The sequence below is a fragment of the Lonchura striata genome, chromosome 30, assembly GCF_046129695.1.
Source record: "Lonchura striata isolate bLonStr1 chromosome 30, bLonStr1.mat, whole genome shotgun sequence".
NCBI classification, from domain to species: Eukaryota; Metazoa; Chordata; class Aves; order Passeriformes; family Estrildidae; genus Lonchura; species Lonchura striata.
The window spans coordinates 5,317,215-5,333,687 of NC_134632.1; the positions used below are offsets into that span (position 1 = coordinate 5,317,215).

The window sequence follows — 16,473 nt, forward strand, 5'->3', positions numbered from 1 at the left end:
GAGCTGTTGGCACAGGCAGAGCTCTGTGTGGCACGGACCGTGTGGGTTGGGAATGCGAGGCTGGGATTCCACACAGGATGGCCGAGGGTGCCCAGTCAGCCTCTCCTGGTGCCCAGCCAGCCTCTCTTGCTGTGGGCAAACGTGGCTCGGGTGGGAGAAAGGCAGCCCCAAAGCCCCTGAGCCTGGCTGGAGGGGCAGATTTGGGATGCTGGCTGGTGTATCCCAGGAAGGCAGGCTTGTATGGAAGTGATGGAGATACAAGAGATGGATGGAATTATTTAGGGACAGATAATGAAGCTGTGCAGTTAATAATGTGCCACTGAACAGGGTAATTAACAGTAATGCTCATCAGCAGCTAATTACATGATTCTTTGCCATTTTTAAATGAATGGTTACCATTGCATTGGCAGCCTCCAGGACCAGAATTCCCAGGTTAAGGAGAACGTGCAAAACCTGAGACCGAGCTCCGTGGGTAACTCATTCACCAATTTATGCCCTGAAGTTTTAAAGACAAAGCCTGGGGAGAAGAGCAGCTCCTTCCAGTTGAGGCAATGCAGCCTCAAAGAGCCCAGACCCACCTGAGCTCATTCCCAGCCAGCCGTGGATGAAGGAGCCTCCCTGCCTTACAGAACCCCTGGTTTAGGGCCAGAAAGAGAAGTGAATAATGCTCCCAGACTGAGAAGGATGAGTTATGGGAATGCTCTTCATTTCCAGGAGCTCTGCTGCAATAACTGCCAGCCCCGAGAGCATCACTGGTGTTTTCACAGCTTTTCTTTAGCCGGGGGCTTTCCCTGCCTGGGTTGCTCCTGCTGGCAGGCCGGTGCTCCATCGGCTGTGCTGCAGTGCTCTCTGCTGGCACCTCAGCTCCGGGATGTCAGCGGGCTGTCCCAGACCCTGGCACACAGCCCCAGTTCATCCCAGAGCTGGCAAAGACCCCCAGAACATCCAGTGCAGCCATCCCCAGCCCGCCCGGCCCCCCGGCACTGCCCCAGGGTGGGGGCACACTGAGGATGGCAACGCCCGGGTCGGGCTCCAGGAGAGCCCAGGGACTGCCAGCCTGGCCTGGGTTTGCTGGGGGTGTGTTTGCACCCAGGTGTGTGTTTGTCCTGACTCAGAATCCTCCCCTGAACCCCCCGGCACACAGCTCCTGCCCAAAGGGCCCTGCTCCCCCCTCTCAGGGGGTTTGGGTGGGCAGGGGTACTGCAGATCATCCATTTCCAGCTTCCCCTGTGCCAGGTTGCTCCAAGCCCTGTCCAGCTGGCCTTGGGCACTGCCAGGGGCTCCCACCCTCATAAACACCCAAAACACCCCGAACAAACCACCAAAATAACCCTAATAAACCCCCAAAACACCCCGAACAAACCACCAAAATAACCCTGATAAACCCCCAAAACACCCTGAATAAACCCCTCAAAACAACCCTGATAAACCCCCAAAACACCCTGAATAAACCCCCCAAAAAAACCCTGATAAACTGCCCCAAAAATCCCTAATAACCCCCCCAAAATAACCCTCATAAACCCCCAAAACACCCTGAATAAACCTGCAAATAAACCCCTCCAGAACACCCCTAATAACCCCCCCAAAATAACCCTAAGAAATTCCCCCATAAACCCCTAATAAACTCCCCAAAAAACCCCCTAATAAACCCCCCTAAACTCCCCTAACAAACTCCCCTAATAAACCCCAACAAACTCCCCTAATATAGCCCTCTAAAAAACCCAATAAACCCCCCTAAAAAACCTAACAAATCCCCCTAACAAACCCCAATAAACTCCCCTGACATACCCCCCTAAAAAAAACAATAAACACCCCTAATAAACCAAATAAACCTCCCTAATAAACCCCAATAAACTCCCCTGATAACCCCTCTAAAAACCCCAATAAACCCGCAATGAAGCCCCTGACAAACCTCTGACATCGCTCTGTCCCTGGGGTCTCCCCTGCAGTGGGACTGGCTCCCCCTCACTCCAGGTGAGGCCTTGCAGTGGCTTTCAGGTAAAATCCACCCAAATTCCACCCAAACCTTGCATGAAAGGAAAGCTGCAGATCCACGTGCAGGAATCCTGACCAAAATCCCCCAGATTTTGGGGGAGTTCCCCGAGATGGACCAGCAAAGACAGGATCAACACCCAAGAGCCTTTGCCTTGGAACCGAGCTACTGAGGGAAAATGTATTGAGAAAAAAAGCGTGATTTTTCAGTAGTGCCTCAGAGCTGATTTATCCCTGATGTAAAACTAAACTCCACAATGATGTGGACTTTTTCCATGCATTATTCTAGATGGCAGTGTAAATCAACAGAGAACGCAGTCAGTAAAGTTGTTATTGCCAGCTCTAAAAATCCCACACCATAGCAAAGATTCCGAGAATTATTCATATTTCCTCTATCCATGTGTGCTGTGCTTGAGCTGGCACTCACGGGGAGGTTTTGAAAGTCAAAACAGAGTCATTGTGTGGGGTGAAATAGCCCTGAATTCGGGGCACAGAGATATCCCTGTGCCCTGTGATTGTTCTGCAGGGCTCTGTGGTGCTCAGAGGCGGTGAGGAGCATCCCTGGCAGGGCTGGCACAGCCTGTCCCGGGCAGGGCAGCCCCACAGAGCTCCCAGCCCGTGCCAGGGAACGGGGGCGGATTCCCAGCCCCAGGAGCGTCGTGGGAGGAAGGCAGGATTGGTTTGGGGATGGCTCAGCCCAGCCCGAGCAGCGGCTGCTGCACGCCCAGCTCCAGCCCTGAGCTGCTGGCACCTGGATACCCAGCCCTGGATACCCAGCCCTGACCCACTGGCACCTGGATACCCAGACCTGGATACCCAGCCCTGACCCACTGGTACCTGGATACCCAGCCCTGAGCTGCTGGCACCTGGATACCCAGCCCTGGATACCCAGCCCTGACCCACTGGCACCTGGATACCCAGACCTGGATACCCAGCCCTGACCCACTGGCACCGGGATACCCAGCCCTGAGCCTGCAGCACCTGGATACCCAGCCCTGACCCACTGGCACCTGGATACCCAGCTCTGGATACCCAGCCCTGACCCGCTGGCACCTGCCCACCCAGCCCTGCTGCAGCATCCCGTGCCCCTGCTGCTCCCTGGTTACCATCGCGGCTCCATCTCCCTCCTCTTCCTCCTCCTCCTCCTCCTCCTCCCCAGCTCTAATCCCGCAGACCCGGCGCTGGGCGCGAGCAGGCAGCAGGAGTTGCTTTGTCCGTGCTGACTGGGGTAAGCAAAATTTCCTTTCCTCGCGAGCCTTTTGCTGGTCCTGCTCTGGCAGCGAAGCAGGGGAGCCCTGCCCGCCCGCTCTGCTTTAAATTGCTTTTTGCTGGTGGCAGGGAAGCAGCAGAGGACTTCTCTCTCCTCCGTGCTGCGCTCCAGCACTCGTGTTGTTTCTCACAGAAAGCTCTCTGGGCTTTTCCATCCAAAGCTTGCAGGGAATCGGGCGATTGGCAATGAAAATGGAGATTTTGCAAGTGCTGCCCAAGTTGCCTTGGAACGGATGGCGTGCGGGGGGATCCGGGGCTTTGACGTGGGCTTGTTTTTAATGGCGAGCTCGTGGTTTCAGTTCTTGTTCTTTTGTCCCTGAGCACAGAGGCTGCCCTGGCACTCCATTCATTCACTCATTCATTCATCCATTCGCTCACATGCAGATTTGCTTGCTTTGCTGTATTTTTTTTTTTTATCAAAGCCCTTTGAAATTGCATTCTCCTTTTTTTCCTATAAAGTTCTAATTCCAAAGGCAGAGCCCTGCAAGCTGCATGTCTGTTCCCCCTGCACATGGAAGTTTGTCACGAGACCATTAATCATGATTACAATCATTCTGCTAATGCAGAGCATCCATTCAGAGGCAGGCTCTGGCTGCAGATGGGTTTGCTGCTGTGGGATGGAGAAGCAGGACAGATTTCCTCAGAAAAGATTTAGGCAAGGTCGGAATAACATCCCTGCAGCCTGGGCAGTGTGGAGCTGGCTCAGCCAGAGCAGAGCAGAGCAGTGTGTTGGCCCAAAGGTCAGACACTGGTATCACAGTTGTTTCTTTTCCTGTCTGTGCCACAAACTCAGCTGAAGCCGAGTTGTGAGGCTGAGTGCTGCTGCGGTTGTGGTGCTGGGGAAGGGGGAAGCCCCACAAAGCAAAGCTGTGTTATGCACTTCGCTCTCAGCTCCAGAGGGTCCCACCTGCAGCACTTAATGAGCTTTTCAATAATGCCACGGCACATGGCACACCTGCGCTGCCAGGAGGTGAACGGGCACAAGGGCACCACAGCCCCTTGTTGGGATCAGGGATTAAAATAATGTGAATTATTCAAATTATTCTTTAAAATCATGTGAATTCCAAGTGCCCATGGGTGCCCTCTGTGTGCATCCCACGGCTGGGGCTGGGATCTGTCCCCAGCCCAGCTGGACGGGCTCAGGGAGGAGCTGGCAGGCGAAGAAGGGCACCACAGGGCTGGGAGTGTGCAGGTGGGCACAGAGCAGGGCAGGAAATGTGCCCGTGCCAGCACCAGCGGCTTGCCCAGCTTCTGCCATGGTCCCACTGCTGTGGGAGAAAGACAAACCCAGGGCTGGGCACCAGCAGCGGGAAAGGTGAGGGCACTGGGAAGGGCACAGGTGCCCAGAGCAGCTGGGGCTGCCCCTGCCTCCCTGGCAGTGCCCAAGGCCAGGCTGGACAGGGCTGGAGCACCTGGGGCAGTGGGAGCTGTCCCTGCCATGGCAGGGGGGCACTGGGTGAGCTTTGAGGTCCCTTCCCACCCAAACCAGCCTGGGGGTTTGGATTGCTGTACCAGAGCTCGAATAAACAAGGAAAGACAAACAGCAAATCCATGAAACGCTGCACTGTGAGCACTGCTGCAACAGGTGATGGCAGCAGGGTGAGCTGAGCCCCCAGGGGCTCAGGAGTTCCCTTCTCCTGGCCCCAGGGGCCCGCTGGGTCCTGCACCCACCCCGGGCAAACTCCTCCCTGGTGCCAGACGAGGAAAAGCCACGGGGAGGGAGCAGAGCGGGCCAGGGTCCATCCCCTGAGCCCCTCTGGGACCCCAGGGAGGGGGGTTGGGAGGGACCTTAAGGATCATCCCCTTGCACCCCTGCCGTGGGCAGCTTTCCATCTCAGGAGCTCAGACATTCCAATATTTGGCTCCCAGAAGAGCAGAGGGGCGAGGGCAGCAGGAAATGCCTGGCTGCTGCTGGCACGGGAAGGTGAGGCAGCAGGAGATCAGCTCGGTGCAGGAGGAGAGGCCGCTGTGCCCAGCCCCACCCGTGCCACACACCAGGTGACAGCAGGAGCAGCCCTGGGACGGGCACAGGACCCACAGAGAATGAGGAAAAACCTGGCACCACCTTCCCTGGGGAGCAAAATTCCTTTAAAACAGGCAACTTGTTGAATTTGCGAGGAATTCAACAGCAAAATGCTCCGGGAATGGAGCTGGGGTGAGGCAGGATTGTGCAGTGGAGCCCCTGGGCTTGGCTGGGCCAGGTCCTCAGGAGGGAATGTCCCTCACCCCTGTCCCCAGGCTGGCACGGCCACCTCTGCCCAGGGCAGGAGGTTCCTCCAGCCCGTCCCCTCCATCCAGCCAGGACCTGCTGCAGCCCAGGAGCCCAAAATGCCACTTGTCCCCAGGGCCAGGCTGGCCTCCTTGGGCTTTGATTCTCTTTTTTCACCTCGTATCCTCTGGTTGACAGCAGCCAGGGAGAGGAATGGAGAGTTCCTCCCAGTCTTCCCTGTCAGCACCAGCCTGCCAGGCCTGACATTTATTAAAAGTGGATAAAACTCTCCTGCCATCACCAGCTCCATGTCTCTGCCACAAAATTCTCCTTCTGTGATAGTCCAGAGCTGTAGATTTGGGATGGGCAGATGACTGCAAAGAAAATGTTATTTAGGAACTTAAAATAATTGGCAGAAAGTTTTCTACTGATTGATCGGCATTTTTGTGAAGGACTTTTGACCTTCCCTGATTTCAAAGAGCAAGATAAGGCTGGGCTCTAGAAGGAACTGTATTTCTGTGAGTACACAGGCATCAGAAAGAGGTAAATAAAGGTCAAGTTCAGGGGGCCTTTGCTGATTTTATGGGCCGAAGGCTTCAACTGTTTACAGCAGAGTCAATTTCGGTTTCAATAATGTTAAATTAACCTTTAAAAATTGTGTCAAGGAGCTGAAAACCCTGCAAACGTGCTAATTAGGGAGATAAAGTAGGTTCAGGAGGAATCCAATATCTAAGCAGTCTCATGAAAAAAAGACCTTTCAGCTTTTTCTCTGCTTTAATACTTCTGCCTTTTCCAAAGGGACAAAAACATCCATGAAAGCTTTTGCTTTGTGTTCTGAAGGCTCAGCTGTGTCCCACAGCCCCTGGCTCCCTTCCTGCCCTGGGCAGGGGGTGCTGCCCACCCCAGGGGTGCTGCCCACCCCAGGGATGCTCCCTGCTGCCCAGCGATGCTGCCCAGCGATGCTGCCCACCCCAGGGATGCTCCCTGCTGCCCAGGGTCACGTTCACATCTATTTTTCCCTTGTCTCAGGTTCCTGTGTCCCTCCAGCCCCCAGACCCGATCTCATGACGAGCTCTAAGGGGTTTGGGGAGCGTTTCACAGCCCCAGGCCCCGGCCAGCTGTGATCCAGCTGTGATCCAGCTGTGATCCAGCTGTGGCTGGGGACTCCTGGGCTCCTCCAAGCACAGTGACCTCTGCTCCTCCCCCTGCCAGCGTTTCTGCTTCACTCTGGAGGAGATGGGGCGCAAGGAGGAGGCCGGCAGCGGCTCCTGGAAGAAGCAGACCAGCAACATCCGCACAACCTTCATCTTCATGGAGGCCCTGGGATCGTGAGTACAGCGCCCTGCCCGGGCAGCAGCAGCCCAGGCCTGGCCCCCGAGCCCCCCTGGCCCTGCCCCTGCCAAGGTCCCGGGGAGCAGCTGCTCTGGGGCAGGGCAGGAGCAGCCGGGGGCAGCCCAGGGTGCTGCTGCTGCTGCCAGCCCTGCCTCAACCCCCAAACAGCACCAGCCCCAGCTCCAGGTGCCCAGGATGCTGCTGCTGCCACCCTGCCTCAGCCCCCCAAAAAGCACCAGCCAAGGTGCCCAGGATGCTGCTGCTGCTGCCACCCTGCCTCAGCCCCCCAAAAAGCACCAGCCAAGGTGCCCAGGATGCTGCTGCTGCTGCCAGCCCTGCCTCAGCCCCCAAACAGCACCAGGCACAGCTCCAGGTGCCCAGGATGCTGCTGCCAGCCCTGCCTCACCTTCCCCTGGCTCACCAGCCCCAGCCCCAGCTCCAGGTGCCCTCTGCCCTCTCCAGCCCCTCCGAACCTCTCCTGCACAGGGATAAAAAGCACCCGTGGGGATCCCCCTCTTGCCCCTCTCCTGCAAGGTCAGGGGCTGCTGCGGGTACAGAATGACAATAACAAGTTGTATATTTAGCTCAGGAGCCCTGACTCAGTCGGGGAATGAAACAAAAACAAGGATGCTGGGGTTGTACAATCCTTCCCTGTGCGTTAACAGCTTCATTTGCCTATTCATGGGGATGAGACAACAAAACATTCCCAAGGTTGTGGGGGAGGAATTGAATTACCTCCACCAGCAAGTTCTGTCATGGACAAATTTTCTGTGACTTCTGAGCCCACGAGAAAGCTCCCGAAGAAGCAGCTACTCCAAATTCTGTGCCTTGTCAGAGATTAATTGAATTATCCAGCAGCTTTCACTAAAGGAATGAGGTTAGAAAAAGCTTTGTTCTCTCCTAGCCCACTTGTTGATTCATCATTTTTAATAAGGGACATAATTATTATAAACTGTTTGGGACAGAGATGTAGAACAGATGCCCCAGCAGCTGATTTGTAGGTTGTTCATTTCCTACTATTGCTTTAATAGGAATATTTAGCTCTAGAAACTGGGATTTTTCCCACATGCATTGCTTCAGCTCTCTGAAGAATTGCAATGAAGATCTGGGACTTCAAACCACCTCAAAGTTGTTATCACTTTCCCCCAGGCTCCACAGCACTGCCCTTCCTCGCCCTGCCCTGGGCTCCCTGCAGGGCTCTGCAGACTCACAGCAAGTGCCATTGAACCCCCAATTAAGGAGCTGCTTCATTAAGGTCTGATGAGGATTAGTGAGGGCCCAGGGTCACTGTCACTGCCCCAGCCAGAGCTGTGACAGGATTGGGGTTTCAGGCAGGTTATAAATCCCTGTCCACTCACTGTCACTTTGTCCCCAGGGGACAGCAGCCTCTGAAGGAAGGAGAATAAGTTGAGGCTGAGTTTAAAGATGAACTGGGCTGCTCCTACTGTGTTGCATTTTAACGTGCAGAATGTTGGGTGGCACAGCCCAAACCGCAGCTGCATGGTGGACGGTGCAGAATGAACGTTTTCCCTAAAATGTGGGGTTTTATTTACATTGCCTTGAGCACCCTGCATTTGGGGCTGCTGCAGGACACATGAAGCTCCCACCACATTTTCTGTGTTTTCTGTTTCCCCTCTGTGAGAACCTCCCGTTCCCAGCGCCCACTGAAATGCAGCTTCTCCCCCTCTCTGCAGAGGTGCCTTCTCTGAAGTTTTCCTGGTGAAGCAGAAAAGCACTGGCAAGCTCTTTGCTCTGAAATGCATCAAGAAGTCTCCTCTCAACAGGGACAGCAGCCTGGAGAATGAAATAGCAGTGCTGAAAAAGTGAGTGGGACAGTCCAAGGAGCATCCGTGCTGGGTACTTTAAGTAAAGGGTCTGGTGCCCCCACTGATGGTGCCCGGTGCTCCAGAAGGAACTGGATGGGCATCAGTGACCCTCTGGCACGCCAGGGGAGGGACAGAAGCCCCAGTGAGCTGTCCCTGGTGATTAAAGCAAGATTATTGCCGGGTTTCCACCTTCTGTCCTTGCCAGGATTTGTTTCTGACCCACATTTCCCTTTGCAGGATAAAGCATGAAAACATCGTGACTTTGGAAGATATTTATGAGAGCACAACCCACTTCTACCTGGTCATGCAGCTGTGAGTAGCAGCAGAGCCATTTCTCTGGGGCCGCAGAGGAGGGGCAGGAGGAGCAGGGGATGTGTGGGATTTCAGCACCAAGCTGGGCACTCCTGAGGCCCCTTGGCCCATCCCCGTTCCAACAGCAACTTTCTGAACCACGATCTGCATCTATCTGTGCAAATTCCTCACAGCTTAGCAGGGCAGAGACAGAAGTATTTCTAATTAAAGCTGTGCCACGCAGGGTTTCTAGAAATGGAGTGGGCACCGTGTCAGCAGCAGGGAAGAGCTCGGAGCACCGGCTGCTGCTGCTCACTGCAGGTTTAGGAAAAACAAAACCCTCCAGCCCCGTGTGGAGTGGAGCTGAGGCAGGGCTGGGTGCCTGCAGCTCAGCCCAGCAGGATTTCCCTCACAGCCTGACCCAAAGTGCCCAGGTTTGCCAGCAGCCCCCTGGCAGCCTGGCACTGCACCCACCAGCCTCAGCCTCCCAAAAACCACTGGGAAAGGACCAGGAGCTCAGCTGGCCCAACACAGGAGCTCTGTTTGCCTTTACTGCAGCCCTTCTGTTTCTAAGCTGCCCTCCCCACAGGGTGTCTGGGGGAGAGCTGTTTGACAGGATCCTGGAGCGGGGCGTTTACACGGAGAAGGATGCCAGCCTGGTCATCCACCAGGTGCTGACGGCCGTCAAGTACCTGCACGAGAACGGCATCGTGCACCGGGACCTGAAGGTGAGCCCTGCCCATCCTGCCCTGCCCATCCTGCCCTTCCCTGCCCTTCCCTGCCCATCCCTGCCCTGCCCATCCTGCCCTGCCCTGCCCATCCCTGCCCTGCCCTGCCCATCCCTGCCCATCCTGCCCTGCCCTGCCCATCCCTGCCCTGCCCTGCCCATCCCTGCCCATCCTGCCCTGCCCTGCCCATCCCTGCCCTGCCCTGCCCTTCCCTGCCCATCCCTGCCCATCCTGCCCTGCCCTGCCCATTCTGCCCTGCCCTGCCCTGCCCTGCCCTGCCCTGCCCTGCCCTTCCCTGCCCATCCCTGCCCATCCTGCCCTGCCCTGCCCAGCCCTGCCCATCCTGCCCATCCCTGCCCATCCCTGCCCATCCCTGCCCTGCCCTGCCCATCCCTGCCCATCCTGCCCATCCCTGCCCATCCCTGCCCATCCCTGCCCATCCCTGCCCATCCCTGCCCTTCCCTGCCCTGCCCTGCCCATCCCTGCCTCACCCAGCCCTGCCCTGCCCAGCCCTGTCCATCCTTCCCTTCCCTTCCCTGCCCTGCCCTGCCCATCCTGCCCTGCCCTGCCCTGCCCTGCCCTGCCCACACCCCCGGCCCCTCTTTGCCTTCTCCTGCTCAAATGCCACCCTGTGCTCAGCCCGAGAACCTGCTGTACCTCACCCCCGAGGAGAACTCCAAAATCATGATCACGGATTTCGGGCTGTCCAAAATGGAGCAGAACGGGATCATGTCCACAGCCTGTGGGACTCCAGGATACGTGGGTGAGACAAGGGGCAGGAGAGGGCTGGTGCTGGAGGATTTCCTGGGGAAAAGGTGTGCACATCCAGGACATTGCCTGGAAGGGGGAAAGAAATACATCAATATGTTGATAACAACACGGGACTCACAGATACACTGCACAGACCCTATAAACTATAGTCCTTTAGGGACTGAAAAATCTCAATATTTTAAAAATGCAAAGAAAAAAATTAATTTTAAGGACAATATATTTATTGAAAAAAAAATTATAAAAATTATTTTAATGCAATAGGATTTTGTTTAATTCCCACCAGACTGCATTGGCTGGAAGCAGCTCTGTGGTTAAACCTCAGTATGCAGGCAGAGATTGTCTGTGGTTCTTTCTATATAATGGCATATAAAAGATACAAAAACCACAGACAATTCAGCTGGGACATGGGGCTGGGGCTGGCTGAGACAGCTCCCCCAGTGCTGGGTAACTCAGTATTGCTCAGAACCCCTCTGGTTTTGCATCCTGCAGCCCCCGAGGTGCTGGCCCAGAAGCCCTACAGCAAAGCCGTGGACTGCTGGTCCATCGGGGTCATCACCTACATCCTGTGAGTACGGCAGGGCAGCATCCCACCCCCTCCCTGCACCCCTGCCCGGGGTGAGGCCAGACCTGCCCTGTTCCCTGGGGAGCAGCCCCGGACCCCCCAAACCCAGGAACAACGGGAGCGCAGGAGGGAGCGCAGGAGGGAGGGAAGGAGGGAGGGAAGGAGGGAGGGAAGGAGGGAGGGAAGGAGGGAGGGAAGGAGCCCCTCTGGCTCTGCTCTGTGCCTCATCCTGCGCTTGGTTCTCCCCCAGCTCCCACAAACACCATCCCGTCCTCCCCAGCACTGCTCGTGGCCTTTCCTCCCAGGGAGGGACAGCGCAGGGGGCACAGCAGCTCCTGGTCACCGCTGCCACTCCTCGCTGGCATGGGCTGCAGAGGAGCTGTGCCCTCCTGTGCCCTCCTGTGCCCTCCTGTGCCCCCCTGTTCCCTCTCTGTGCCCGCTCTGTGCTCACTGTGTGCTCACTCTGTGCCCGCTCTGTGCTGGCACTGAGGCGCCCCTGGCTCTGCTCGTTCCAGGCTCTGTGGGTACCCCCCTTTCTACGAGGACAGCGAATCCAAGCTCTTTGAGAAGATCAAGGAAGGCCACTACGAGTTCGAGTCTCCGTTTTGGGACGATATCTCCGAGTCGGGTAACGACGGGGCTGGATGGCACCGGGTCAGCCCTGGGGCTCCTTCCAGCCCAAACCATTCTGTGATGCTGCCAGAAGGGAAACTGCCGATTTTTCCCATTTTTTTCCTCTGTTCTGTCCCCTCACCAGCCCAAGATGCTGGTGCAGCTGCCCTGTGCACAGCGCACTGCAGGCAGCTGCTCTCGGCTTATTTCAACATCAATCTTTTATACAAACAAACAAACCTAGCAGGGGGTGTGCTGGGGTTTAATAACAAACATCACAATCCTTCCTGCAAGAAAAACAGAGGGGAAAAAAAGAGGAGAGATGTAAGAGCTCTTCAGGCAACTTCTAAATCGCTCAGTTTTCACTTCATGGTTTCTAGAGTTATTTTTTAGATTAATAATTCAACTCCAACAATCTAGGAGTGAAGTTTGGCACATCCAGAGTTGATATTTTTTCATCTGGAGCCCATCACTATAAGAATTTTCCTTCATTGGAGTAAGCAGAGAATTATTAAGGTTGGAAAAGATCTCCAAGATCAAGTCCAGCCTCTGACTGAATCCCACCAAGAACCATCTACTCATTCTTTGAGCACTTCCAGGGACGGTGACTCCAGCACTGCCCTGGCCAGCCCCTTCCAGTGCCTGACCACCCTTTCAGCGAAGGAATTCTTCCCAAAATCCAACCTGAACCTCGCGTGGTGCAGCGACCAAACCCCTCCTCCTCAGGGCTGAGCTCTGTGCTGTCCAGCCAGCAGCATTTCCCAGGTTCTGCTCGGATCAGCTCTGGAGGAAGGAGACAAGAACCCCTGTAACCCCTCTCTGCTTTCCCCCTTTCCCAAGCAGCCAAGGACTTCATCCGGCATCTCCTGGAGAAGAACCCGAGCGCGAGGTTCACCTGCGAGGAGGCCCTGAGGCACCCCTGGTGAGCTGGGGGTGCACGGGGGTCCTGCAGCCCCAGGGGTCACTCTGTGCTCCCCCCAGCAGCAGTGTTCCCCCAGCAGCTGTGTCCCCCACCCCATCAGGAGCATCACAAACGTCACTGCCTCCCCCACACACTCGGGGCTGGCTCCTTCTTGTGTGCAAAGAAAGCAAACCATGAATAATTAAAGATGCAATTTGTGCATATTTGCCTCCACAAACAGAGGCAGGGGAGAAATCCCACCCTGAGCTTTCCCAGGCTTTGAAGTGTGTGTTTGTGTTCCATTTTGTTGCTGTTTTTCCTTTGGGTTTAATTATTGCTGATTGAACGTACAAAGCAGTTCAGTGCTTCCAGAATGTGGAATGCCTTACAAATGCCATCTGCCTACAAGCCCATTTTCTTCTCTTCCATCTGCAGGATTAATGGAAATACAGCCCTTCACCGTGACATCTACCCATCTGTCAGTGCTCAGATCCAGAAAAACTTTGCAAAGAGCAAATGGAGGGTAAGTGGCTGCTGCCAGGAGCCCACAGCCATTCCACCAACAAATACCAGTTGCTGTCAGCCAGCGCTGAGCAGGGCTTCAGCTGGGTGGGTGAGCACCCAGGACTGGGATCCCCCGAAGCTGGAGCTGCCCGCAGTCGATGTTTGCAGGGCGTTTGCAGCAACATTCCCCACTGCAAAGAGAGATTCACCCCAAACATGGAGCTACAGGGGCTCCCCAGGACAGCAGAGGGCAGGGGGTCATTTCCAGCTGTTCCTGGGCTGGAAGCAGCTGTGGGCTCCAAACCAGCAGCTGGCACCCAATGGAAAAGGAAAAGGTGGTGTTTGTGGCAGGAATGTGCCCATCCCAAAGAGCCAGTGCAGCACAGCGGGCACGGCCTGTCCTGGCATCACCAGCTGCTCACCGGGGCTTTTGTCTCCCTCCCCAGCAAGCCTTCAACGCCGCGGCCGTCGTGCACCACATGAAGAAGCTGCACATGAGCGGCCACGGGGCGGCCGAGGGCTCTGCCCCGGCCCCAGAGACCTCAGAGCCCCCCAGGCCCGGCAGCCCCACGGGGACCCCCCCGCCAGCAGCGCCAAGCGGTGATGAGGACACAGCTCAGGGGCACCCACAGCCACCCAAACCCCCTCAGCCCCAGCAGGACACGGGCATGGGGGAGGAAAAGCTGCCAAGCCCCACAGAGGAGGGGCCCCTGCCCGGGGACAGCAGCCTGGCCCTGATGGACACCTCCAGCCCCCCAAAGGAGGGACCCCCACCCAGGGACAGCAGCCTGGCCCTGCCGGACACCCCCAGCCCCCCAAAAGAGGGACCCCCACCCAGGGACAGCAGCCTGGCCCTGCCGGACACCCCCAGCCCCCCAAAGGAGGGACCCCCACCCAGGGACAGCAGCCTGGCCCTGCTGGACACCCCCAGCCCCCCAAAAGAGGGACCCCTGCCCGGGGACAGCAGCCTGGCCCTGCCGGACACCCCCAGCCCCCCAAAGGAGGGACCCCCACCCAGGGACAGCAGCCTGGCCCTGCTGGACACCCCCAGCCCCCCAAAAGAGGGACCCCCACCCAGGGACAGCAGCCTGGCCCTGATGGACACCCCCAGCCCCCCAAAGGAGGGACCCCCACCCAGGGACAGCAGCCTGGCCCTGCCGGACACCCCCAGCCCCCCAAAAGAGGGACCCCCACCCAGGGACAGCAGCCTGGCCCTACCGGACACCCACAGCCCCCCAAAGGAGGGACCCCCACCCGGGGACAGCAGCCTGGCCCTGATGGACACCCCCAGCCCCCCGGGCAGGAGCTCCTGTGGCTGCAGCCCCTCCTGTGTGAGCCATGAGAAGACAAAGGCGTCCTCCTGCTGTGAGACAGTGCTGCTGAAAAAGTCTTCAAAATCCCAGTAGGTACCCAGGTCATTCCCAGTAACTTCCAGAACGGGGGGAGATGCCGGGCACAGGAGCTGTGGGCAGGCGGAGGGAGAAGGGGAGGGATGAGCCGGTGATGGGGTGGCTGGAAGCTGTGCCCAGCCAGGCCCTGCTGCGTGTGCCAGCACGGGCTGAGCAGGGTGCCCAGGCTGGGTGGCACAGCTCCCGTGGACTGGGGCACACTGGTTTGCCACAGGAGTTACCAGTGGCTCAGGCCCTGCTATGACAGCTGATGTTCTGTGCACTGACACCACAACTCCCCTAAATGAGGAATGAGCCTAAAGAATTGCTATTTCTCTTTCTGTTCCCTGTCACCTGTTCCCCACCAGTCACTTCAAGTCAGAGGTCCTTGTTCCAATGAAAACCAGCAAACATTCATCTCACTGTGGCACTGGGCAAACTGGAGTTTGTTTGCTCATGTGATAGAGGCAGCACGTGTCAGAGGTGAGTGCCCTGCAGCCCAATCTTCAGCTGCTGCTCTTCATTAATCCAATTATGGCAGTCAAAAGGGAAGGGCACAGCTAGCACAGCGCTGTACATTAAATAAACAAAGCTGGGGTTTCCGCAAAAGAAAAGCCTTTCACCAAAGCACCTCCCCAGCTCTCAGCTTCCACCAGGGCCAGGCCCCTGGGTCACAATCCAATTTTACATCTCACTGAGGCTGCCCAGAATGGCAGAGAGCCAAGCATGGGTTTGTCGTACCAAACTCTGCGAGGATTTCAAGCTATTCATGGAAAAACCGTGATGCCAACGTGTGCCTCAGCTGGCATCAGGGCTCTTCTGCCGGGTCTCAGCTGTGGCCATGAGCTAAGGCTGACAGGAGCTGCAGCTCCAGGGCTCAGCACAGGCAGCTCCTCTCCTCCCCAGATTTATGAGCAGAGATGCTCATTTTGTAAAGCAGAGTAAAATAATTCAAGTTGGATCCTGTTTGACCACAGCTCGGCTCAATCCTGTTACCATTTGCACCATTTTGAGTGTGAGCTGTGGGAAGCTCTGCTGTTGGATCTTGCTCTGAGGAACATCCCAGAGGTGAGCTCCTGTTGGCAGGACTCTCCTCAAAAGCCACATCAAGCGAGCCTGTCCCTCTCCTGTCCTGTGCCAGTCCCTGCTGATGAGGCTGTGTGATCAGCACTGCGAGGCACAGCGGATTGACAGAGGCGAGCTAGAGGCACTGCAGACTGCTGTGCCTGCCCTTTTGGGAGCACAGAGGGATCCAGCTGCCCCTGCCCCACTGCAGCTCCTTAGCAGCACGTCCTGCAGGGAGCAGGGCAGTGAACAAAGCCCGGCCTCACCTGGAATTCTCTCTCTTGCAGAACCAGAAGGGCTCTTTCACTCCTTTCTGCACTTCAGAGCCAGACACCGGCAGAGCCAGCAGGAAAGGAGGCTCTGCCCTGCCAGCAGCTCTGGGGGCCGGGGGCACAGCAGTGCCAGGATCCATCCCTGCAGTTTGCTCGGGTGTTCCTGGTCCATTGCAGCTGGGACAGGCGAGGGGAGCTCCTGCTGCCACCCCCAGTGTCCATTGCCATAGGGCATCCTCAGTGCTTCTGGTTCTGCTGCTGTTAGCTGTCAATGCACAAGCGCCCTGCACAACACCAGCCCCACCAACCAAAGCCATGCAGAGCTTTACCCCCGTGGCAGCTCCCTTGTTTTTACATCCCTCACCCCCTCCTCTCCTCGGGCTTGGCTAGTCCCAGGCTTTGGCACTCTGGAGTTCAGCTGCCCGGGTTGCTCAGCCCTCAGTGCAGCTGCAGTGGAGGGAGAACCTGCTAGAAACCTCCCTGTGTGTGACAAAACCAAGGGCTGAGCTCCCCTTCCAAGGCTGTAATTGCACAATGAACACTGGCTTAATAAAGCTGAGATTTGTTTTGTAAAGGTCTCTTGGTTATTCATAGAAATATTACATGGAAATGCTCTGTTAAGTCTCTCCTAAAGCTTTCCCTGTGCATCCCAGACCTGCTCCCACTGGTGTTTTTCTGGCAAAACGTTCTGTGGAAAGTAAGCAGATTGTGGCAGAAAATCAAACAAGACATCTGACTTCACCTTCAACTA

General features: G+C 56.5%; 1 protein-coding gene across 1 annotated transcript; it reads left to right on the forward strand.

Moving 5' to 3' along the window:
• Positions 1-2,955: 2,955 nt before the first annotated feature.
• On the forward strand, positions 2,956-16,296 carry CAMK1G (calcium/calmodulin dependent protein kinase IG). The gene is made up of 14 exons (XM_077789090.1): positions 2,956-3,220; positions 6,683-6,798; positions 8,497-8,625; positions 8,866-8,940; positions 9,509-9,647; positions 10,287-10,410; positions 10,908-10,983; positions 11,496-11,608; positions 12,433-12,514; positions 12,929-13,016; positions 13,444-14,205; positions 14,266-14,399; positions 14,754-14,868; positions 15,738-16,296. The coding sequence occupies exons 2-13, from the start codon at positions 6,707-6,709 to the stop codon at positions 14,845-14,847; spliced, it is 1,908 nt and encodes a 635-aa protein (XP_077645216.1). The 5' UTR covers positions 2,956-3,220; positions 6,683-6,706; the 3' UTR covers positions 14,848-14,868; positions 15,738-16,296.
• The last annotated feature ends 177 nt before the right edge of the window (positions 16,297-16,473 follow it).

Coding starts and splice junctions, on each gene's coding strand:
- CAMK1G (XM_077789090.1), top strand. CDS start 6,707: ATGGGGCGCAAGGAGGAGGCCGGCAGCGGCTCCTGGAAGAAGCAGACC. Junction 10,984..11,495: donor GGGGTCATCACCTACATCCT/GTGAGTACGGCA, acceptor TGCTCGTTCCAG/GCTCTGTGGGTACCCCCCTT. Junction 13,017..13,443: donor TTGCAAAGAGCAAATGGAGG/GTAAGTGGCTGC, acceptor CTCCCTCCCCAG/CAAGCCTTCAACGCCGCGGC.